This window comes from Manacus candei, unplaced genomic scaffold (assembly GCF_025592945.1).
Source record: "Manacus candei isolate 608988 ecotype Guabito, Panama unplaced genomic scaffold, ASM2559294v1 h1tg000016l, whole genome shotgun sequence".
Classification (NCBI taxonomy): Eukaryota; Metazoa; Chordata; class Aves; order Passeriformes; family Pipridae; genus Manacus; species Manacus candei.
The window spans coordinates 7,517,345-7,541,698 of NW_026138064.1; the positions used below are offsets into that span (position 1 = coordinate 7,517,345).

General features: G+C 40.6%; 1 protein-coding gene across 6 annotated transcripts in view; it reads right to left on the reverse strand.

Moving 5' to 3' along the window:
• MCC (MCC regulator of WNT signaling pathway) overlaps positions 1–24,354 on the reverse strand; it is a 189,944-nt gene that overhangs the window by 7,792 nt on the left and 157,798 nt on the right. For 4 of the 6 annotated variants that reach the window (XM_051782580.1, XM_051782577.1, XM_051782581.1 and 1 more), the window contains 4 exons: positions 23,400–23,583; positions 16,316–16,550; positions 9,609–9,860; positions 8,537–8,634 (listed from right to left, as the gene is read on the reverse strand). In XM_051782580.1, the coding sequence (XP_051638540.1) occupies positions 8,537–8,634; positions 9,609–9,860; positions 16,316–16,550; positions 23,400–23,583 (769 nt within the window). The remainder of the gene's footprint in view (positions 1–8,536; positions 8,635–9,608; positions 9,861–16,315; positions 16,551–23,399; positions 23,584–24,354) is intronic. The other 2 variants (XM_051782579.1, XM_051782583.1) reach the window with 1 other exon arrangement.

The window sequence follows — 24,354 nt, forward strand, 5'->3', positions numbered from 1 at the left end:
CAATTATATCACCTTTTGTCTGTTTTGCACTCACACCTTTCAGCCAGTCCTGTTCAGTCCAAACCCAGCTAAACATCAAGCTGTATTTCTTTACTTTTGGTCTGTAACATCCTTAATCTTGCTGCTTGTCAAAGACACAGAGCCAGCACCATGGGCCTCCACAAGCTACTTAACTTTCAGATGCTAGATCTGAACCATCTAGCTAAATAGGTAACAGCTGGTAATACTTCAAATCTATAGATGACCCAAACTTATATTTACACTAAAACACATGTATTCCTTTGGCTTTGAAGTCAGTGAAACCAGCACTAGCTAGTAGCGACTCAATCTTAATCTCATGGAAAACAACTAGTATTTTGATTGCACATGCTGAAATAACCCAAAAATCTTCAAAAACCCCAACCCATAGGGATCTACATTTACACCTTCTGTTCCTGATTTTAAAAATGCCTATCTAAATATCTTTACTTCAAGAGACATTTCATAGAACAAGTAACACCTGAGGAGACAGACACAGCAGCAACAGTAAAGACACAGTAAATATCTTGTTTAAGTCTTGGAAATGGAGATGCACACACACCTGGTTAATGACTATTACATGTAAAAAGTATGTAAGGTTTTCCCCATAGTGCTGCACCTTCTCTTTTAGTAGCAGATAACAGACCTCAGAGCTGTACCATACTGGTTGACCAGCAAATTCTCTGCCCCTTCCTAAAAATTCCATGCCTCACAATGCTAACTCCTCCCACTTCCCTCCACTTCTATCACTAATTACCTCAGTCTGGTCAGGAAGAATTGTCCTTATTTCTCTTCAAAACTGATTGCTTGGTTAGGCAGTGAACTGGAGTGATAATGAATCCTGAGCTGCTATTTGTATTCCTTTAATACAGTAGAGGGTTAGCTGTCTTGACGGAATTTCTAGCACCACTTCACTGTCCTCATTGCTCTTTTAAATCAGCAGGATATGAAAAATTAGCCACTACAGGCTTATTATGGCAGAATATTTTAAAACAATAGTCACAGTCACATGCAGTACTTTTCCACAATGAGATGTCAAAGCTGCAAACCAGAGAAGGAACTGCATTTGAAGTGACAACCATATGAACATTCTACAACAGGGATCATCGTATGGCTGTGGCACAGATTTCTGCTGCCAGTCTTCCAGAGTCCAGAATCCAAAATCACATGGAAACTTACACACCAAATTTGCACTGCAATTGCACCCCAGGGCTGTAGTATGGACCTCTGTGGATCCCAAGAAAGCATTTGTATGTGTATTTTGATGGGAAGAGGGAATGACAAGCAAGTATTTTTTTCTGAGAAAACAGTTTCTGTGAGCCCCAAACTCACAAGTCTATCAGACTGCAGAGGTCAGCACAGCTTTTGCTCCTGACAGCTCCTCCTCCGAGTGGCTACTGCAGCTGGAGCTGCAAAAAATACAGCCATGACATCTTGTGTGCACAGAGGAAATACACAAGTATTCCCAGAAGAGGGAACAAGCCTATGATCTGAGGGCATGGCTCACTTCCAAGCACAAGGGCTCTCTGCTGCAGGGCACTTGAGAAGTCAGCTAGGGAAATCCCTGACTGCTCCCTTTCCAGGGAAAAGCTCAGAATAAGTGTATTCAGAGGCTTACAGCCTATGCCAACATCCGCTAAAACAGTATTTTCAATGAAGCACCTAATATGCTGGTAATAAAGACTTTTGTTTTGTATTTTCACAATCAAAACACTCAGTAGGCAGTTGCTAAGTGGTTTTCAAGCGCTTTTTGTTTCAGACTTACAGGATGGCTGAATAGGAAGGGGATAACTGGTGTTCACTGGTTTCAAGGCTACCAATGCAGAGGGTGGGGAATTGTGCCAGAGCCATAAAGGAAACTATGTAACATCGGGCACATTTCTGCAGTTTCTGTCAATTTGGCCTCCACTCAGTGACACCATGTTTGGCACACTGTGTTTGGCACATAGTAATGTAAGCAAGGTCATGAACACCTTATATTTTCTCTTCTGTCTGGGCATTTCCAGACATGTTCAGGTTTCACATGCTAGAAGTCTTCCCAGATTTTCCTGCCCTTACTTATTTTATTGAAAATTCCCCAGTGCTGCAAACAGGAAGCTGCTCTTCTCTGGCATGCAAAAAGTTGATTTTTCTGCCCCTGGCTTGGAGTGTACCCAGCTAACTCCCCTTCTTGTGAAAGCACCAGCTACCACCCCCCTGCCCTGGGGTCAGGAGCACCAGAGCTCCTGCCAAATCTGAAGTAAAAGAGGAACAATGAGCTCTCTCCAAATCAAGAGGTGAGAAAGTTTCCCACAGCCAGGCAGAGGGCCATCCCTGGGGCTATCCTTTTACTGATGAGGGTGCACTGCCTGCCACAAGCAGATCTCTTCAAATCCTGGCTCAGCAGTCGGAGGGGCACCATTGGCCTCAGCTCAGCACCTGCCCCTGAGCTCTGCAGACACAAATCCCTGAGGCAGCAGCACCAGCAGCAGCTGGGCAGCCAGTCCAAGGGGACAGAGGCCAGAGGTTTCCTAGCCAAGAGTATCCACGCAGATGGGGTAGCCCCTAGGCACCTGGGGCTTGGGGAAGGGAGGTAGGAGAGGCACCTCCTGCGTGGTGGTCCCAAGCTGTCTTCATGGTCCCTGCTTGGAAGGGCAGGCACACACCTTCAATCCCACACTTCACTCCTACCCCCTTTCCTCATACCCTCCTGTTGTGAGCCTGGCATGATCCCTCACTAACTTTTCCAGTTGAACAGGGTGACACATGACTGTTTTTTCTAGGCATTTGACTCCATTCCTCTCAGGAGATAACAGCTGGACATTTAAAAGGAATGCAGATAAATTCTCTTTTCATCAGCAGTTTAAACTAACATTCTTCATCAGGCTGGCATGCAGAATCCCCAAGCTAATTCAAATGCATTCTTGCCTCACTGGTCTGAGTTGGCCTGCTAAGGAAAACAACTAATATATAATAACTTTACTAAAGAGGCAACAAAGCAACGCCTCACAAATGCCAAGAAGGTATTAAAATTATCCTCTTCAAATGCCATGTCTTCCTGGTTCATCTCCTCAGGATTCACTAGGATTGAGAACACCTGTGCTGGCTGCTACCTGTGCAAAGGGAGCCTCTTCTGATCACAGAGAAGATGGAGGGTGCTTTAAGAAAACACTTTGCTGCTGGTGTAAAATATTGTACTAGTTTTTTTGTGGGGTTTTTTTTTGCTAACTGTCAGATGCTTAGAGCAGATCTCAAAAACCAGACAGTACCACGGGCATGTGTTACACCACCTGCAGTGGGGAGACAGGCCAGGTGTGGTCCTGGAAACCACAGACTGGCAGCAGAAAGGGAGAACAGCCCTGGAAGGAGACAGCAGCATGCCTGCCACACTCACTGTTCAAGCCTCCCACCCAGCTTTGCCAGCCCAGCCTGGGAGCTCTCCAGACCTGGAGCTATTTGGAGCTCCCTGTGATGATTATATCCAAGTGCACAGCAGCTCAGCAGTTCAGATAACCACACAGTGGTAAGGAGAACTACTTATTCCATGTCAAAAGTAGAGAAAAAGAAAAATTATGGCTGGCTGTGATGCATGTAAGAAAACAGCTACTTGAGGTGCTTCTGAGGAAGCACCTTATATCACCATGAGTCACTTCTCTTCTTGTGAGAAGGTTTCTCTCAGTGGCACTCTCCAGAGGGATTTCCAGACACAGGTCATAACTTCTGAACTCCTCAGGCAGCCAAGGGAAACCACAGCAGAATACAACACAGGCACAAAAAGGATATCTCTGAAACTTGCAATGGCTGCAATCCATGCCAGTGTCTGGCTTTCATATGTCTCAGAGTTGCTTATCTCTTCATTTAATGGATGTGATAATTAAAGGACAGAAATAAGCAAATGTAACTGACAAAAAAACCCGAGGATGCATCAGTAGCTGCACAACAACAACCCCTGCCTCCCTCTCCCCTCTTTTATCCACCATGTTTGTCCTGTACTTTGGTTAAGAAAAGGAGGATTTTACGAATCAGTAAAAGTCTTAAGAGTAATTTTAAATCTGGATCATTACAATATGATGTGTTTTAGGTATTTCTGCTTCCATTTCTGAGACATAGCCTGACTGATGGTCAAGATAGGCCTGAATTTCAACTATGCTTCCACAGACTTCTGGATCCTGCTATCATGAAACTAAGGTTGGCCCTTGAAAACACACCAAGCTGAGATGCCATCACATGAAGTTTGTGGAAGTTTAAAATAAAGGAAGGTGGCTTGATCTATCTCTCACTGACAGTGTGTCAGGAAATAGCCACTGCCATGTCTTGGCACAGCTTTCTGTTGAAAGGGTTCCTCTCTGAAAAGAAGCTTGGCATAAAACAAAATTGTGATCTTCAGACAAGCATAAGGACCTAAGACTGCAATAAGCATTACTGTGTCTCAACAGACACATAAAAGTTATTGCAATAGCATGAATTCTTTGTGTCCTACTAGAAATACCTGCAGCTTCCACTTCCAGAGAGGCAGGATCACAGCTCTGTGCAAAATGTACTTTTTATTAAGAGCAAAAGAACTGTTTGCCAGTCCTACCAATTACAACTCCTTCCCCCTCTCCATGGCAACTTCCCTATTAGTAGCATCACTCAGTATGCTATCTCTCAGTTTAAAAGTCATCAGACATGGTAAATACATAGCTTCTTTGTTGTCTTGCCAGATGGAAAGTCACTCTTTTGTGAGGGAGATACTGAAACACGTCTAGACTGACACAATTCGTGTAACCCTGCACAGCCATCAAAGATCGTAATTTTGTGCCAAATGATGATGCAGCCCAGGTCTGAACAGTCAGTCTAGTTATAGTGTTTTGCCTGCCATGGCCCTTACCTAGTACTGCCAGATCCTTCCTGGTCAATCATTTTAATGCTTATAAATGACCATCTAAATATATAAACAAAATACAACCCCACAGTGACAGAAGAGCTATCAGCAATTGGAAATACAAGGAGAGACTGCAGGAGGACTTCAACAGACAAAGTATTTCTAGCAAGGCCTAGGGAGAGAGAGAAGTTTCAGTCTTGCCTGTTTGGTCATTTTTCACAGAATGAAAGAAATTAGTGGAAGAAAAAGTAGTTATCTCACCATTATCACTGCCCTGCTAAAGCAAGATGGCATTCTTCCTGCCTCTCTAATCCTTTCTGCCACCTCTAATGCATTCACCTGCAGTAGTGCAAAACTGGTATGTACCTACTAAGTTACCAAACTCACACAAGTCATACACAGCTCTCCCTGCCCTGCCACAGCAGAACAAACCAGCAAGGAAAATACTGTTTTAAGGTCTCCCTAAGAGACTGTGTCATGTGTCTGATTTTGGGGTATTCAACCAGATCCTCTCATAAAACTGGTTTCTGGCACAACCATCAAGCTGTCAGTGCCAGGCCATGAGGCTGCTGGGAACACATTTTTTGCCCTCACAAGAATAAAGTATTTCCTGCCAACAAGCTTGTTTATGGATGTGCCAAACTCAAGAAAAAAGAGGCTTCATGTCTATTGAACCACTTCATCATTCCATTAAGAAAAGAGAAAGGGAAAAATAATACTGTTAAAGACTCTGACAGAAAGCATTTATGTTTGGCTGGAACATTAGTGAGCTTAGACTGCAATATCAGAAATTTATTAACCTAGATGTAACTTTTACAGCTCAGAACTTGCAGGTAATTTACATTTCTACTAGTTAGCATAGCTATCATGACAAAGAAAAGTGATTTCTGTGAAAAGCTGGTAAGAGAGGTTTTAATGCTGAACACTATTGTAGGAAATCTTCAGTTGTACTAGAACAAATACATAATGGAACAGTAGATGAAGAACTGCTCCTGCCTTGAATTTCTGGTGATGGGCACTACCAGTGAAAACTTGATAAGCTTCACAACACACTTCTGGATTCCAGAAGATTCTCTCTGCAGATTCTCTGCAGAGAGAAGCCAGCCTATCTCTGTGGATGAGACTGTTCTGCTGCATGGCCATTTGCAGATTATGAACAAATAAATGTTTTCAAACTACACCAAAACTCAAACCTTAACTTTGTCCTGCTGTTTTATTTGGGTTTCACTCTGCTTCAATTAACTGAGAAGAACCTGACAATTTAGCAGCAACAGAGAACAGAATGGGAAAGCAGTAGAGGGGAGAGCTGCCAGGGCTTTAGTCTCTGTAAAGACTGTAAAGGATGAGGAGGGAACAGGATTGCTGATTGATATCACATGCTCTGACAAACATAAAGACTCAAAAGCAAATGGATTTTCGCCCCTATCCTTGCAGCTGTTGTCCCCTACACCAGTGTCTACTGCCTGGAGAGACAACAGGTAGGTCCAATCGCTGGATGTGTGCACACATTGTAACCAGTACTGAAACACTCCTGAACATTGGCATTTCAACACTGCCTCTAGACCACAGAGGGCGATACGTACTTGTTTTCACATTTCCCTCCTGTCCCCTGACAAACACAGATACTGGGCAAGATATTTTTATTTTGTATTCTGATCCTACTTCTTTGGCAGGTGAGGAAGGTAATCAGGGTAGCCAGCAGGATCTCTCCTGGTTCACACATAGTGTCAGGACTTGTTTTCCCATACAAGCAGGAAGAGTATTGAGGGACTGGCACATGTTAAATGCACGGAGTTAAGTTTGCTTCATTCCTAAAGATATCGCAACCACCTCAGACCATTCTGCACTGTTGTAGCACTTGTAGAGGAAAATGAACTTTGATTATTTTTTGGAACTCTTTAGTGGATCCATGATGGTATAAATTTCATTGTGATATTTGAGGGTCCATTTACTCAGAAGAGCAGTTAAGAACTGCTGGTATATTTTAGGACAGCTGTGGCTAAACAAGGTGCAGTAAGCTTTCTCCAGGTGCTACACAGATTTTGAGAGAAAGCTTCAGAATAAGGAGGACTAAGCATTCAGCTTGATCTGGGCTGACACACTGATTAAGGAGAAAAACACCCTGTCCACATAGCTTGCAGGAACTGTGTTTGAGCCCCATTGGCAGCAGCAATCACATTTAGTACAGTCATATTTCCATTACACTGAGAGTCTTCACAATTTATGTACAGTTTAATCTGATTATTTTTCTTCCCCATTTCTGCCTGACAAAGTGTACTCATGAGGCCTCTGGCTGGAAATCCATGCTAATCAAGTTAAGGGCCAGTAGATAAAGCAAAGTTGTTTTCTCTGTGTTGTCAGCAAACCACATTTCATGACTATACTGAAGCCTCTGCTAGCTAAGGTCATTGACATCATCTTGAAATCCAGGAGCAAGTAACAAGAGCAGGAAAAAGCCCCATCTTGAGTGAAGACAAAAAATGCTGGTGAAGCAGCTCACACCAGGGCTGCAATGTTGGGGGCAGGGGGGAGGCCAATGGCTTCTATGCAATGTTTATGTAAATTACTTTTTTATGGGTTTTATCCACCCACACACAAATGACAGTTTGGATTATTTTAACTGTGGAATTTTGTTTCCTGCATCATGAAAACTAAGTACTCAGCAACTGCCAGACTGCTAAGCAAATGGTATGAAATGTATTGATTCTGCAGTGGTAATGATCTTACATTTTTACATAATGCCTTCCAGGCTTAAGTGACCACAGCCACTCTATACATTGCACCTATGAAAAAAGCACCTCAGGAATAACAGCTGCCTGAAAGGACATTCCACCATTAAAGAGGGTGCAAACACCAGGAAAGCAAAATACACTCTTCCCAACTTAAATTCTTAGTAGTATTTTGGAGGGGTTCTAAATATAAGAACCAGATTAGATATTAAGACAGCCATTTCTTGGAAAAGGTGGAACAAGTACTGAAACAACTATCAAAACAGTGAATGTCTTTGTCATGAAGTTTACCGCATAGCTGGTGCAGCAAAAACTGCTGCACAAACAAATATCTAGCTAATGTATAACTGTACTGAAAGCTTAGGCTTAAAACCTGGCTGTTGACAAAAGCAGTTTGTCAAGACATCAATTTTCTCTCCCGTTGGAAAGCTAATGCTTCACACAATGTCATTTGTAATTGAACTGTGGCTCCACTTACATACTCAGAAAGAAAATGGAGCATCTGAGTCATCAAAATGCCTGCAATTCCCACTCCTGTAACTCTTGCCCAAGTTCTAACCTGTGACCAACCTTCTTAACCAAAGATCACACCACAAATCTTCACTAAAGGTTTTCTGTACGCACACAAGAAAAATCATGTTTGTGTCTCACATTCTTTGCTGAAAACAATGACTACAGCCATTTTGAGGGTTTAATTTCTAAAATTCAACTGAATTTTAGAGAACCCCAAGGAGAATGGAGCTGAGCACCATGTGAAGACTTTCACCAGACTAAAGAAAACAGCAAAGAGAGGGGAACATTAGAAGACCTTCGATCATTTTCCTTCTCATGGGACAAATCTGTGATCACTCTTAAAATCACCTGAGGGTAAGAGCAAAGGCTCAGAACTAAGCCTTGCCCCAGGCCTACAGGACAAGTGGTGTCCCTGGTGAGGGAAGCTGCTTACCTCCTGAGTGCGTTTGTCAGCTCAGCAGTCAGTTCACTCTCGGTGTACGGTCTCAGCTCAGCAAGAGTTAATGGTGCTGCGGTGCCATCACTGCATTCCTGAGAAACCAGGAAACACCATCTAGTTTGAAAGTACTTACCATCTTAACTGGAAAATTCTGAAAACCACTTAGGTAACAGCTACTTGTAAAATGAAGGTGAAATAAACGTCACAATATTACAGCAACATGGCAGTGTATCAACATACCAAGAAATAGACTAAATGGATTAACACTTCACAAATCCTCCTAAATGTTTCCTAAACCACCACAGCTCATCAACTTGCAGAATTCTGCTAGTGTGCAAAACTGCTGGTGATTTCCCTATATTTCTTTTGACACTACACTTGAAACAAAGAACTGCTGGGATCAAAAAATTCAGATGATGCATTGCCAGAAACAAGTAAGAAAGACAATTATACACTAGCTCTGGATTTTGTTTTTGAACACATTACTGAGGCTTATCTGGGGACACAGCACTAAAATAAGAGGACCTAAGTTTTTCCAGATATCTATTTCTTAACGCAAATTAATACAGTTAATGTAGAAGTCTGTTTATTTTGCATTATAATAAGAGGAGAAAAAGCCTTAATTCTCAAATTATTACAAATTGACTTGGAAAAAGAGACTGTCATTACAATGCTCTAACTGCTTCAAAGGAATGAGAGCTTATTTTTTCAAATTTTGTGTTTGGGGGAGGATGGCATTTTGCTTATACTCCATCCCTTCCACTGTTTCCAGTGAGTGGCAACAGGCAAGACACACGTTCGACCGCAGCAACTTGTATGTTTGGCAAGACTGGGCTTGTGGTAATCCTCCTCAAAACAACCTTCATTTTGCACAGGCTTAACAATAATTCTGCAAAGTCCTCATAAGTCACAGTATGGAAGGAATCGCCTAACAACTGGAGAAGAGAGAAAAGATCTACATATAGACAAAAGAGAAGAATTATTAACATGCTAAAGACTGATACAGGAAGGGGAGTGGTATAATTAATCATGTTTACGGCTTTGGAAACTTAGCTTGACTCCTGACCTTGCCCAGTTTGTCTTTGCTTCCACTGCTGGTTGAGCTGAGAGACCTCATTCTCTGCTCTTTTTGTTCTTCCACTTCAGATTTCAAGTGCTCAATGTGGACGAGGTAGGCCTGCTCCTGGGCCTCTCGAGTGCTCAGTTTCAATTCCAATGCCTTCTTCTCCTTCTCTAGCAGGTAAAGCTGTGCCTTGAGCTCTGCCATCTCCTCCTGTTGAAGAAACATTATCAGCATGCTGCTCATGGGACTATATACCTAAAGGAAGAAGAGGTTAAACAAGATTTTCATCCACTCCTATAACCCAAGTGTCCTTTTCATGGAGAACACTATCAGCACCCACATGCCTTTTTATAGTCACATAGCATATTTGTCAAAAGACTAGTACATCTTGAGTCTGAATATGATGAGCTGTGCCACTTCAGTATCAGCCTCAGAAATAAGCTCATAGCCACTGGTGTGTTGCTGAAACTACACTATCAAGGATCTGAGAGAGTAGCCACAGCTGCTGAAATTTCTTTGGTTCTACTTTGCCCTTCAGAGACCACTTGCTTAAAACAAGAAGCGTATTACTTTCCTGTCAAAAACCTCCCTAAATTCCAGATTTCAGTTTCTTATTGATACATAAGAATTTATCTCATTAGAATGGAGGGGTTTGAGGGACTAGGACAACACACACAGGTAACATATTCCCACTCTGTAATACCAGCCTCTGTGGTAGAATGAGTTATGTCAATAAGAGCAACGTGGTATGGCACCATCAGATGTCCATTTTTAATTTCCCTTCTCTAGGAAACCAGAATACCCAAATATACACAACTTAAGTTTGACAAAATTGCACTCAATGATATTCTTCCATAAATATGATCCACAGAGAGAAGCTGAATTCTGAGAGCTCATTCTTGTGTGCAATTCTTCTGCCACTCTGATGTTTATGACAGGGCTGTCGCCTACTGTAACACAACAACTGATATTTGGGGACAGATCTCTGTTTTAACATCTGTCTGACAGTGGCTGGGCAGAAGTTTAAGAGCAGGGCATGAGTGCAATGACCCTTCTTTCAGCACATGCTCCCAGCCTCCCATGTAAGGCAGCTGATGGATATCCCGAACCAGAAAGATCTTTGTGTTTAAAAGCACTTCAGAAAAGTTTCTTCTACAAAATGCCTAGTTATTTTCTGAACCCAGAAAAACCCAGTATCCACAAAACCTTTAAAGAGATAGAACTAAAATGTCATTTACATTATGTGCTAAACAACACCAACAAACAAACAGAAGACTGCCAAAACCAAAAAAAGACTCCAACCTAGAATCATGTTCTCGCTGCTGAGCTTGTCTTGTGCTAGGTTTCCTCACTGATGACTACTGAGTTAAATGCAGACATTTTCTGTATTACCATTCAGTTCTAAACTTGTTCACTATGTAAACACCTCTCAAAAACAGAAGTTTCTTGTTCTGTGGCCAGCCTAGGAACAAGTCACTGTTTTTAATTTTTTTTAAACACAAATTTCGACTAACTCTTCATGTAGAAGAGAATCTATGACTGCCACCAAAAATTTGCTGTCTGGATTAAGTGTAACCAGAGTATGCAGGTGTATCACAGTTACAACCACCATAGGTAATCATCAGCTTATTCAGAATCACCAACAATGCAAAAATGAAATCCATACCTTAAAATCATCTGCTTGTTTGTGAACTGAAGGCTAGAAGCACAACCAGTTTCATTCAATGTGGTTTACACAAATTTAGTTGTTAGGCAAACTTACCATTAATTTCCTTTGTCAACAGTAAATACATAAATAATACTGATAAATAATGATAGGGATATTTAGTTATAGGAGTTGAACTGGATGGTCTGATATATTCAAGTGTATGTATTTAGCTTCTTAAGCCTCTATTTCTAAAGCCATTAATCTACTTAGCCTGCTTAGTGAAGGCTGAGAAGTAATTTGAATAGAGTATTTTGACACCTATATGAAAAAAAGATACTCTTGATAGAGGGCTATCTATGTAGTATGATGGTTATGACAGATCTTCCCTGGCTGGAAGTTGAAGCTAGGCAAATTCGGCCTAAAAATGAGGGACATCTATTTCCTAAAATAAAAAAGTGAATTTAACCACTACAACAATGAATTTGTGGAACTGATTTTTCTCGTCACCTAAAATTTTTAACTTATTTTAATTATATTTTAAGTTATTTTAATTTTAACATATTCAAGCTCAAAATAAACTTAAGGATCAACGGTTAACTCCTTTGTTTATGAAGACAGTAAGTTTAAATAATCATATATGAATTCACCAGTTTGCATCCTGTCCAAGAAGACATATCGTGCACTTCCCATATGTTTAGTTTTCTCATGTCAAAACAATGTGACTTGGAAGTAAAGAAGCAAAGACAAAGCAGGGGAAAAAGCAGGGGAAAAGTGGAAAAGCTCTCAACCAGTATCTTACAGAGGCTTTCAGGGAAGGAACAGGAAGGAAAGGTTGAAGCTAAAAATTAAAACTATAGTTGAGGATAGCAGTATGGACACATACAATCTGTGAGGCAGGGTGGCAACAGCTACGTGTTATAAGGGAAACTTCAAGGAATTCAGGTTTAGTTAGATTTTCCCCATGAAAATACATTTTCTAAAGACAGCATCTAAATTTAATTTAAATTAAAACACCACCTTTGTATATTTACTATACCCCTTTTCTTCTAATTACACGTTGTTGTGAAACATCTTGCAGTTTAACACATCTGAATGTATGTCTAAAGCACGAGTGGCATTTACAAAATGAAACCCTGAAGGAGCACGTAGCAAGTGGTCACTCTTCCAGATGATTGCAGAACACTTTAGTAATACATGCGAATTCACAAGCTTCAATTATAGTAGTTATTTCAGGACTAATTAATCGAATATTGAGGAATATTTTGTACTTGCAGTCATTAGAAAGAATTTCTTTACAGAGAGGGTAGTCAGACATTGGAATGGGCTGCCCAGGGAAGTAGTGGATTCTCCGTCCCTGGAGATTTTTTAAAAACAGACTGGATGTGGCACTTAGTGCCATGGTCTAGTAACCGCAGTGGTAGTGGATCAAGGGTTGGACTTGATCTCTGAGGTCCCTTCCAACCCAGCTGATTCTATGATTCTATGATTCTATATTGTAATTCTGAATTTGGGCAAAAACTTGAAAGAAAATTAAAAACTTTTGATTCAATATAATCAGAAACACCATGGAACTTTCAAAATCAGCATTTGTATCGGATGTGGTCATGTCAGAAGAACAAAACAGCAAAGAACTCAAATGTGGCAAGAAGTTCTAAAAATCATGAAAAGTCAGGACTCTAGGAGGATCACAGTACCCAAGTGGCATCTGCCAGCCATCAGAGGTAAAACAAACATCAGAGCAGATAAATGTCATGCTCTAGTTAACTGTATTTTACTATATAAATCTATAAGGGCATGAACTGCTGTAACAAAGGTGAACAACGGGATCCTTAACATTTTCCACAAACTGACTGAAGTCTCTTCAGTCATTATGAGCAACATTATCACCACCTGTACACAAAGGAGGAAAAATTACCAGTGTAGAAAGCTGAGACTTCTTATCTAGATTAAGTCCTTTGAAATGCAGAAATGCTGTAAACCAAGAATTATTTACAGCCATCAGAAGCAATCTCCTTGCTAACTGGGGCATGACAACAACTGACCTCAAAGCAAGACCGCTGAATGATGACAAACCACAGCCAAGAATATATTTGGAAACATGATTAATTATTGCTTGAAGCAAAGAACTGGATTTTACAGAAGTACTTGCAGACCACTGCGTCTTACACTCTGGACCAATAAAAAAATAATAAACATGGCAACAGAGAAACCACCCTCAAAACATCTTTTTAATCAATAATGAAGAACTACTGGTGTAAAGGCATTTTCAGATTGATGTAGAGATCAGTTTTTACTGGGAGTTATAAAAGGAAGGTGCCAAAAGATGCAGGAGAGATTCCAATACAGACACAAGTTTTGGGAAGACAGCACAGATCTTAAGATGCAGCAGTGCAGGAAATTACTGAGTAGCTCAGTCAGCTGTATCATCCTTGCTAAGAATGTGCAAGGGAGGGAAAAAATAAAAAGCTGATACACAATGAAGTCTTCTGCAGCACAGATGAGTCCATCTGCTTCAACTTAAATGAAACACCGTAAGGAAATTTAAATCCTCCATTTGTCTCAGAAGCAGGCAGATGCATATGCTATTCTGTATGAGGTACGTTTCAAATAACAAGACACAAAAAACATACTCAGAAAGCCAATACATCCATGAGTCCTGACTTTAGGTTCAACTATGTTATATTTTGCTAAACATATGAGCAAGGTATAATGTAGACCTGAGCAACAATCATGGATGCTAAAAAGTAACACATTCTCTGGCAACCAAAACATGCAGAGTGTAGCTGCGCCTTTTGTAATGCTTCATGCATAGAAGAGCTGCTGAGAACACAGCTGCGTTGGGCAGGACACATCTCCAGGATGAAGGACCACCGCCTCCCTAAGATCTTGCTTTACGGTGAACTTGCTATCGGCTGCTGCATGAGAGGAGCCCCAAAGAGGAGATACAAGGACTCCCTGAAACAACATCTCAGCCTTGGCCATATTGATCACCATAACTGGTCTACTCTGGCCTCCAATCGGGAGGTCTGGAGACACACCATCTATAACGCTGCTGCTTCTTTTGAGAACGCACGCAGGATCACTCTCGAGGAGAAAAAACAACGCAGAAAGAATTGTGCCTTGCAGAATATACCACCTAAGGAGTCTTTCTGCTGTGCCTTTTGCAATCAGACTTGTTTATCTCGTATTGGCCTCATTAGCCACCAGCGTGCCTGTAACAAATGTGGATAGAGCCTTTCTCAAATCTTCATTCGCGAAGCCTAGCCATGATATGATGATATGCATAGAAGAAAGGCAGGAGTTTTCAATTTCTGAGCAGAAGATCACGAACCAACAAATGTGTTCCAAGCTTTGACAAACTTGAGTTTTCACCATGTCTCTTTCAGAAACCTAAGGTTTTCCCGCATTGTGAATTCCAGCAAAGTACAATTACAAGAACTTACAATGAATAACAGTACTGTCAGTTTCTCTGTACTGGAAAGGACTGAAGGTGACTTCAGCCACCTAGGTTTAACATGTATCTCTTCTGTTTGAAATCCACACAACTCAAAGAAGAAGACAGATTTCTTCTTCCAGGGGCAATTCCTGCAGTGAAAACCCAGTGTAATAGGTCCAACCAAAGGTTATGAACAGATGCCATATGTCAAAACCAAGTTAGATGATTGCTGAGTGAACAAAAGGATTACCCAGTGCTCCAAACTGTACCAGAAATTATGATATGCAACTGCTGGTGTTTCTGCCAGTCAGGGAATGCGAGGGTACTAATCACAAGAGGTAGCTCTGCAGTTTGCCTTCACCAATCAATTTAAATGTAGAGGTAAGAACGGTGTACAAAAGATTTCAGGGAAGATCTGGACACAAAAGAGGAGAATGAAGCATGATATCTGAAATACACATCTAATTATCTACAAATGTCTTCCAGTACATCTTGCATGCTTTAGTTATGGGGAAAATATTGCTGTAGCCACATGTTCAAACAAGTAACATAACTTTAAATCTTCTGACAGGGAGCAAGCAATCTTTCTTCTGAACTGCAAATAATGAATGCATTATTGCAAACTTATATTTGTTATCATTGAAAGGCAGCACCACTAAGAATATAATTATCGTTACTAAGCTATCAGTTAGCCAGAAGGAGCACATCTGAATAAAAATCTAAAGTTTTAGAAGTTTATGAAACTATTAGGATTTGCTGTCCCACTTGATACCATCAGCTGACACATCTGCCATTAGTTGACTAAAATACTACTTGCTAAAATGCAGAAATTAAACTTATTTAAACTTAGCCAAACCAGACAAGTTCTGAATGCATACATACAGAATTGCCTTTGTTATGTTCCTATGTTTTAGTCCACCTCTCAAAGTCAATACAGAAGATAGACTTAAAATGATATAAGCTTTATACCTGGTCAACAAAAGTGAGGTTTTCTATATCACATCTTTAGAATTGGACATATAAACCAGGATTTTCTCCAAAACCCTGTAACTGAAGTCATTACACATCCTACTCTTTGCTCAGACTCTGAACTGTGCTACAGATTACAACACAGTGCCTAGAACATATCAGGACTTACATGACTGACAGAGAGTATTAGGGGTGACACCTTCTGACAGACCATTCTTCCTCCCACAGCTATATTAAAAGGAGGTGAATTTGTTCTGCTTCAGGTCACAAATATTCATGATGCACATTTGCAAGCTTGCAAGTGAAGTAATGAACTGTCTCTTGGGAAGTGCTGTATCATGTTTTTGGTCACCCTTGAGCAACTCAGCTGCCATATCTCTCAAACAGAACATCTGGTTTGTCAAGGAGAGCATTTCAAGTTTAGATCCACAGATGAAGTTCCTGCCTAATTCAAAACACACATAGCTCTTCAATGTTAATGCACTGCCTTCTGTCACTTTGTGACTACCGGATTTGCAGTCCAGATTATGTGTTTCAACAAAGTTACCCTCTATTACCCAGTGATCTCTACCCAAGCCTCCCACACATGACTGAGCATGTTCTGGAGCACAGGGGCATTGTCAGCAATTTTTAACCTCCTGGTTATAAATAAAATACCTTCATTGCCATAAGTTCCTGCATCAGGACTGCATTTTCCAGGTCTAGCCTCTGGCTGTCTCCGCGTGGCTTAACGTCATAACTAAGGGGATCAATGTGGATGCTTTCCAGCTCCAGCATTGTCAGTTTCACTGCTGCCCTGTCATTTTTCAACTGCTGGATGTAATCCTTCAGCCGCTGCTCATCCTCCTTTGTAAATTCTGTATCACAGCTGCTTGCAGTTGAGCTGGTGGTACTGGAAAGAGAAAGAATGGTATTAGAAAAAACAACATTTGGAACAAAATCTCAATTTTTACATCAAACACTCTCCTGATACTTTACCAACACAACTGAGTCTTACTTAAAAGTTCACAGAAAGGACACATGTAGCATGGACTGGACATTGCAATGTTCGGAAGATGCAGAGGGGTGTGACAAATTCAGAAAAGAAATTAATTCTCTAAGCTGTATGAGAAAATCGAATCATGCGACAACTTCTCAGCAAAGCCAGATATTTAGTGATGTGTAACCGAATTGCTTTTTCTGAAATGGTGTCTTCTGGAAAAATCCTCTTTTTAAATTAAGAAAAAAAAGAGCAAAAAGCTTCTTAAGATTTCTTAGCAATAACCAAGCTTCTTTCTGCTGCTCTGATAATGAGTCTTCATCTTTTTTGGGAAGAAGCATCTGCTAAGAAAAAAGAATCAGCCTAGACCCAATTTATCTCTGCTGATGGCCAGTTATCACCTCAGATATTTTAATGGATACTTTCAGGAATCAACCTGAGCAAAACTCCACTGGCAGATGCCAGGAGATAGCATCTTTCAGCTCATTTTAAGGTGTACTCCTCAGTATACTGGCATTCCTTCAGGGCTGGAGGATTTTAAAGTCAACCCAGAGGTTAGCAGGAATTTTAAGAAAAAGTCATAATAAATGACTTGGTGAATCTTCTCCTATCTACAGGCACCAAAAAAAATGTCTGCCCATTACTCTGCCCCACAGATGTTTACACAGATTGCAGAAAAAGAGGATAATGGTGCTAAGAATTAGAGCAGTGGTGGCTCAGTGCTGCCCACCCACCTACGTGCATGCCAGTTCTGCAGGGGGCCGAGACTGATACAGCTGTAGCATTCCAGGGTTGAATATAGCTGCAATAACACTAAAAGGAAAATAAAATGCCGTGTTGTTTCACTCAAAGCTGCCTGCTGTCTCCTGAGGTCCTGTAATCAGCTGCTGGGTGAGGGATAAGTCATCCATTAACTGTGCCTGTCTGGAATGCTAGATGATCTCAGTTATCAGCAGGGGAATAAATCACTTTCTGTATCAAATTGCACTGCTGTTCAACATTTTTGTACTAAGAAAAAAAGTCCCACCCACCACACGCTGTGAGATCCAGAATGTTGTCCTAAAATACTGTGAATGTTAAAAAGGGGAAGCCTATCAACTCTTCTAGTTCTACTTCAGCTAAAGCTACACTGTTTTTAAAGTGCTTCAAATAATTGCCAATCTTCCCACAAATTCCAAGCACAGCCTTGGAGAAGATGGAGAATTGGTAGGTCTAAAAAGATTTCTCAAAATCTTTCCCCCTCATGAAATATCGCATTACAGCTCTTGACTACAGTTCTCTGTCAATTTCACATTATTCCTTCCTTTTCTGAGGGATAAGAGGTGTCTACCACAGTTGCCACAACTGTAAATTGGTCTTTGCTTTTGTTTTCATCCATTTCCACTTGCAGTGAAGATAAAAGCACTCAGTACCTACTTGCTTTACTGAGCCTAAAGATATCTCACTGAAGTAGATACTGATAGAAAAATTATGAGGATAGACAATGGGAAAAATAGGTAATTCTGTACTGAAGTCATGTTGCAAGTTTCCTCAGCATCCAAAGACAGTAATTGCACAGCTTTTCTGGATTAAATGTAAAACAGCTGTTGTTGGAGTAAGGACAGCTTTCAAAGTCTACACAGGCTTCAAATATTGGAGCACAAAGACCTCACCTCAGTTTTTGGTTGCAAAGGAAAGAGAACCTAGCTCTCTTGCTGAAACCTGAGCAGAAAAATGCTGGAAGTCTATTGTTATGTTGAGCTTGACTTCATACTCACTGCATAGTCACAGATTTTGGCCCTTAAAGACCCACAGCTATGCACACATATTTTAGGGAAGTGCGGTCCAAACTAAGGAAGGCAGTCTGGGCTGTTGCCAGGGATATTCAGGCTGCTTTTACTTCAGTCCTGGCTGACTGCCTGCAGCCAAGTTGGCTCCTCTGGTGAATTGCTAGCAAGCTGCTCTTTTAATTTTTGTTTCTTTTTTTTAAGAAGTTGAGGGGAGCTTACTGAGGAACCTGTCTCAGCTAGCACACAAAGGGGTTAGAACCCTCCCTCTCCCCTACAGCATTTAGCAGCAAGCCCCCATCCAGAAGACTGGGAGCAGCTGGGCACAAAGCCCACTGTGGGCTGTTGTAAAAAGGAGGCTTCACGATGAGGGACAGAAACAACACTGCAGTGTTTCTGAGCTCCCATGGCAGCTCTTCCAGGGTTTGTTCCCCCTAAAGCCCCACCACACAGCTCTCCACAGCCACAATGCTAGTCCATTGCTGCTCTGTGTAAGGGATGATAGCTGGTGTGCATATCCTGAATTTCAGATATCACCCTCCCTTCTGACAGCAATCAGGACAAAGAAAAACATTTATAGGATAATGCATCCATCCAAAAATCACAGGAAACTGTTGCAAAAGATGTGCAGTTTCTCATTTCTCCAGTGTGTAGGTAAGGACAGAAAAAGGATCACAATTTCATCACAGCTAGAGGGAATACAACATCAATCTGCTCACTCTCACTGCTATTGTATTCAGAAAAAGCAAAGAGAAATATTCTTCACACTTGCTTCATCCCTCGAGTCTTTTACAATGATGTCATGCCTGGATGATGTCAAATTAATTTTCATATACAATTTATGGAAAATATGTGGGCTGGTATAGCATAACGTGCAGTCTTATTTGCTGGCATGCATGTGTGTGTATAAAATGCAGTGGATGGATACAAAGGAGGCTTTCAACAGTGCTTGTCTGTGAGTAATTTCTGTACACTACAAAAATTTGTCTACAAATCCCTATATAAGCATCATTTTGTCTGTTAAAAATCAAGTCAATAAATAAATAAGCAATTCAGCAATTGAGTGGATAATACGAAAGCTGACAGAAGTAAGAAAACACTTAAGATAACGAACTTGCTTGAATGTCTGTACACAATCTAGCCCTTTAAAGAAAGCACTTGGTACACAGTATATACGTTGCTTGAGATCTGGAACAGCACAATGCCAAAAGATATTAACTTCCTGAGAAACCAACAAATACTTCAACCAGGCAAATGGCAAACAACAGTCTATTTGGCTAGAATTACCTTTGGTAAACTACCCTGCTTCCTTCTGAGACTGCTTCAGTGCAGCAATAAAGTGTTGCACAGATAACACTGAGATATCTCTTTGGATATTTCTAAAGAACTTATTTGCACGCTTCAGCCAAGATAATCTTGTCTGTCAGTGTCTTATCTGATATCTGAGATAATTCTGATGAGATATATATTCCTACAGTTGACTGAGTGCAGATATTCTGTGACACTGCATAATACTGAAGAGATCTGCCTTTGTGTATAAGAGACCAGATCTCTCCCTCCATGAATCCAGTTGTAAGCTTGGGCTTGCTAGTGTAGCAGAGAATAAAATACACCTTTTTCAGTGTTACAACTGGACTTCTTCTCTTTTGGTTCCTTCTAAAGGTGTAATCAGTCAAACCTTTTTGGCAATATACGTTCTATAGTTAGCTTCTGTCCATTTAAAACAATTACAACTTCCAACTACACTGCAAACTGATTTCTATTTTCAAAAACTGAATTGGCAACATTATTGCAGTGCTGTTGCCAGTCAAATGAATTTAGATGCTCTTTCACTGCATTTATTTTCATTTCAGTTGCTCCCTTTCGCAGTCTTTAGCCACTTGCCACTAATGCCTCACCACGTGTTTATTCTCAGTAATGTATTCAGTGATTTGACATTCAGAATCTCGTTTGAAATTTCAAAGCTCAAGATGGGTCAACAATTTCATTGTAAATCCACAGTCTACAGGATTTGCAACAACAGGAAGAATTACTCATTTGTCACAATTCTCAGCAAAAGATAGTTTTCAACATCCCACTACCTCTTCCATTGGTTTCAAAGGGAAAAGGTAACAATACATATCTGCAACTAAAAGCCTGTAACACTAAAACAGCTATGGCAAAAAATCAGTTTTGCAGACTCAAAGTATGTTCGAATCACATATTGTAAAAATATTTTAATTTCAGTGCAGTGGTCCCCAAATGGTGGTTCACACAGCACTCACTGATGACGTTGACTTGTTCTACTCCCCAGTTTTATAGAACTTCGAAGAATCATAGAATATCCTGAGTTGGAAGAGACCCACAAGGCTCATCAAAGTCCAACACTAAGCCCTGCACACGACAGCCCGAAGAATCACATTGTGTGCCTGAGAGCATTGTCCAAACGCTTCTTGAACTCCGTCAGGCTTGGTGCTGTGACCACTGTCCTGGGGAGCCTGTTCCAGTGCCCAACTACCCTCTGGGTGAAAAACTTAGGTAGAGTTCTTTAAGACAAATAAAATTGTTAAGCCTCCAGGAACAGTTAGAAATCCACAGTCTGCTTTGCTATCTCTGCTTAGATTGCACTGTAATAAAAATGTAAAGGAAATGGAAACCACGAGCATCAAAAACCATACAGTGCTGGAGGTTTGTGGCAATGGATGTCTGTCTGGAGTAGCAGAGAGCTGAGTGACAAGAGAGCACACGTGAATGAGTTGAGAGAGCTGGTGTCACAGGCAGGATAACTTCAAAAAGTAGGAGTAGGGGCCTGGAGAGAAATAAGAAGGGTCTGGAATGACAGGGAGAGGAAATTTAAAGACAAAATCTTCAATTTTTAAAACTTGAGATAGAGTATTTACTGACAAAGATCTGAACAGAAGGAAAGAAGATTTGTATCTTTTGGAGAAGCTGAAGTTTCAAAAATATTTTCACTGATACATGTATGTTTGGGCTAAGACAAAATTACATTTGGCATGGCAGGAGGGGAGAGGGACAACAATGTATAAGTGACGATCAGATCAGGGTGCCCATATGACAAATTCCTGACTTTTGTGTGCCCTTTGGGTGAGTGACAGAAGCTTTTCTGTCTTATGTTCCACATATATCAAACCAGATAATAAGAGTTACCTTATTCAGTACAGTATTCTGCTCCATGCCAGGAAAAGATAGCCTACAATGACAATGACTCAAGCTAAAATGTCTCTCTTGTGCACATAAATATTTACAACCACATTTTTACATTTCATGACATAATTTATAGTGATGAAATTTGAAATCCTATGCCACTTTAAATATACTCTGCTGAAACTTTAACTCCTCAGTCCACATGTTATAGGTAAATAAATATACAGACAGTGCCAGCTGACCACCAAATGTTCATGGTGAACAATGTGCAAAGACACAAATACAGATATCTCCTTCTCTTATCCTCCTCCTCAAACCCCCAAAAATTATATTAAAGAAAGCAAGGACTATAGAGACCATATTCCAAACCCTTGCAGTGAAAGACTAGGAGAGCAAACACCAGAACAGGAACAACCCCTCCTTGCCCATAATTCTCCTATGTCAATACTAGAAACTATCTAAATTGTTCTTCAAGAAAAAAAATTATGTTTTGACTACATGCTAGATATGTTAAAAGGAAAAAAACCACTGAGGTAGTTATGGCCAACCAAAAATGGTCCTTTCAAACAATAGAACAGAAAACAAGGTCAACTTAGGTAGAGATGTTACATGTAGCCACATACAACACGTTCACATATGGGTGTAGATATGGCACAAAACATGGCAAGTCAAACACTTGAAACAGCTTTTTGTAACTTCTTTCCAAGGATAGTTAATGCTTTTGCTACAATGGGCGATCAGCGTTTTACCAGCACAGGTGCAGCCACCACAATTCCTACCTAAAGATACAGCTTTCTTGGACTGAAAGTGCATCACAAAACTTCTCTGAATAAAACATTAAAATTTACCTCACATTAGCACCCTGTTCCCTCAGGTTACCTTTTTGCTCACTTTTAATCTATTCCATGCCAGTTATATGGTAGGAAATTAGAACCTTTGGAGGAGGCATCAGAAAGAAGAGGAAATGATACAGTACTAAAATAAACTTCTGAAGTGTCAAAAAAATTACAGCATTTGAATAAAGAACTGGCTCAAAAACTGAATTAAAATGAAGTTTTAGAGTGAATCTAAGAAACCAAAATAACGTTTAAAAAGAAAAATGTTCATCTATATTTATCCAGGAGGCTTGCCAAATTTGTATCCACACAGAAGCACACAGAGTATAATTATACCACTGGCAGGCAAAAACTCAAAATGAAGCTGCTGGCAGATGTATTTGAACCGGAATGCTTCTGCAATAATAGCTCATCTAAGTTTCATTATTTTATAGGTCTTCGGAGAAACTGGAATATTCAGTCTCTCCAGGAGGGGCCCACTGTCTCTGTTCCACTCCACGTGTGAAAAGAACAGCATGGGAAGGAATAATTTGGAGGAGGGGCAAAGGGTAATGAGAAGGGAGAGGAAATGGTTTAAAACAAAATGGGTAGACTTGCAACATTCAAAAAAACAATTCTTGAGCACTCCAAAATGCCAGTGGAAGCATACTTCAGATCTCTGGTTCTCTGTATGTCTGTGCTGTCTGCATACAATAGATAAGAGTAAGAAGTACATGATTTGAGTTCCAACCAAACAGCCACAAAGTCAGTGAAGTAAAACAAACGTAATGGTTTTGACCTTTATGAGGAAGATCAAAGTCCAGAGTCACCCACTTGCAAAAAATTTACACAAAACCCTTCTTGTCTGGAGTTGCTCAAAGTCTAAAAACAATCAGACCACTGAGGCATGGTGACTTACAAATCAAAGCACAGAAACCGAGGGACTGATGTGAGGGAGGCAGAACAGCAAATACAATACATCTTCTGGTCTGAAATCAAACACTCGGGCACTAGGAGAGCAGAGGAGCTGCATTTACCTTGTGTGGCTGTTGGATGAGAGGCTTTCCCAGGGCTGCACACTGCAGCCAGTGACTGCATAGGCTCCCCCGCAGCTCCCATCTAGTTTCATTAGCAAGGCTTTTGCTGCATTCTCAGCTGTCTTCCTGCAGTCATGAGCTCTCTTAAGCATCTGTGTGATGTTTTCATCACCTGTCTGGTCTCCTAAGTTTTCAAGCAAAAAATCTGTTTCAGAGCTTTGAAGAAGGTGATAGAAGTTAAAGCAAGAAGAGAGATCCTTCTACACGCTCTTAGTTTATACAAAAACTATGAAAATACATTCCCAATATGTGAGGTAAAAGCAACTTCACTTCTGTAGTAACTGGGCTACTGACCTGGAATGCACTTTTGTCCCAGTCACAAGCTCCAGGTATTTTTTGTTCCCTGTACATGTCTTAAGTGATGTATTATTTTAGCCAGCTTCTCTGTTTGTAAGGGTCTGCACTGTGCATTAAGATTAGGCTACAACGCTCGAATTATTAACACACTGAAAAAGCCTCAGCCTAAATGACAACTCTTTCTCCAATCAGTGTAGTGCTGTTCCACAGTGTAGTCATTTCCAGGGCTGCTTCTCAAAAACGGCTTGACCTCAAGCCTAATGGTTTGCCAGAACACCTTCTCACAGGTTACCTTGCCAGCTGGAAGAATTGCCTTACTGCCTAAAAGCAGCCTTTCAGAGTTTACAGCCATGCATATTAAGCCAAAAGAAAACTAGCAATGGTGTTTATTAATTTGCTATAATTTCCAGTGGTTATACAGCATCTGTGTAGCTGGTAAGACATCCCTTCAGCAGAAGCAGGACTGAACCACCACTGTCACTACTCCTACAGTCCTCCAGCTGCCATCAAGTCATTAAAGTAAGACACGCTATTGGCTAAACAGAAAATCTACAAATATATTTGTAAATTAAAGGTACGATATACTCATATTTTAAAA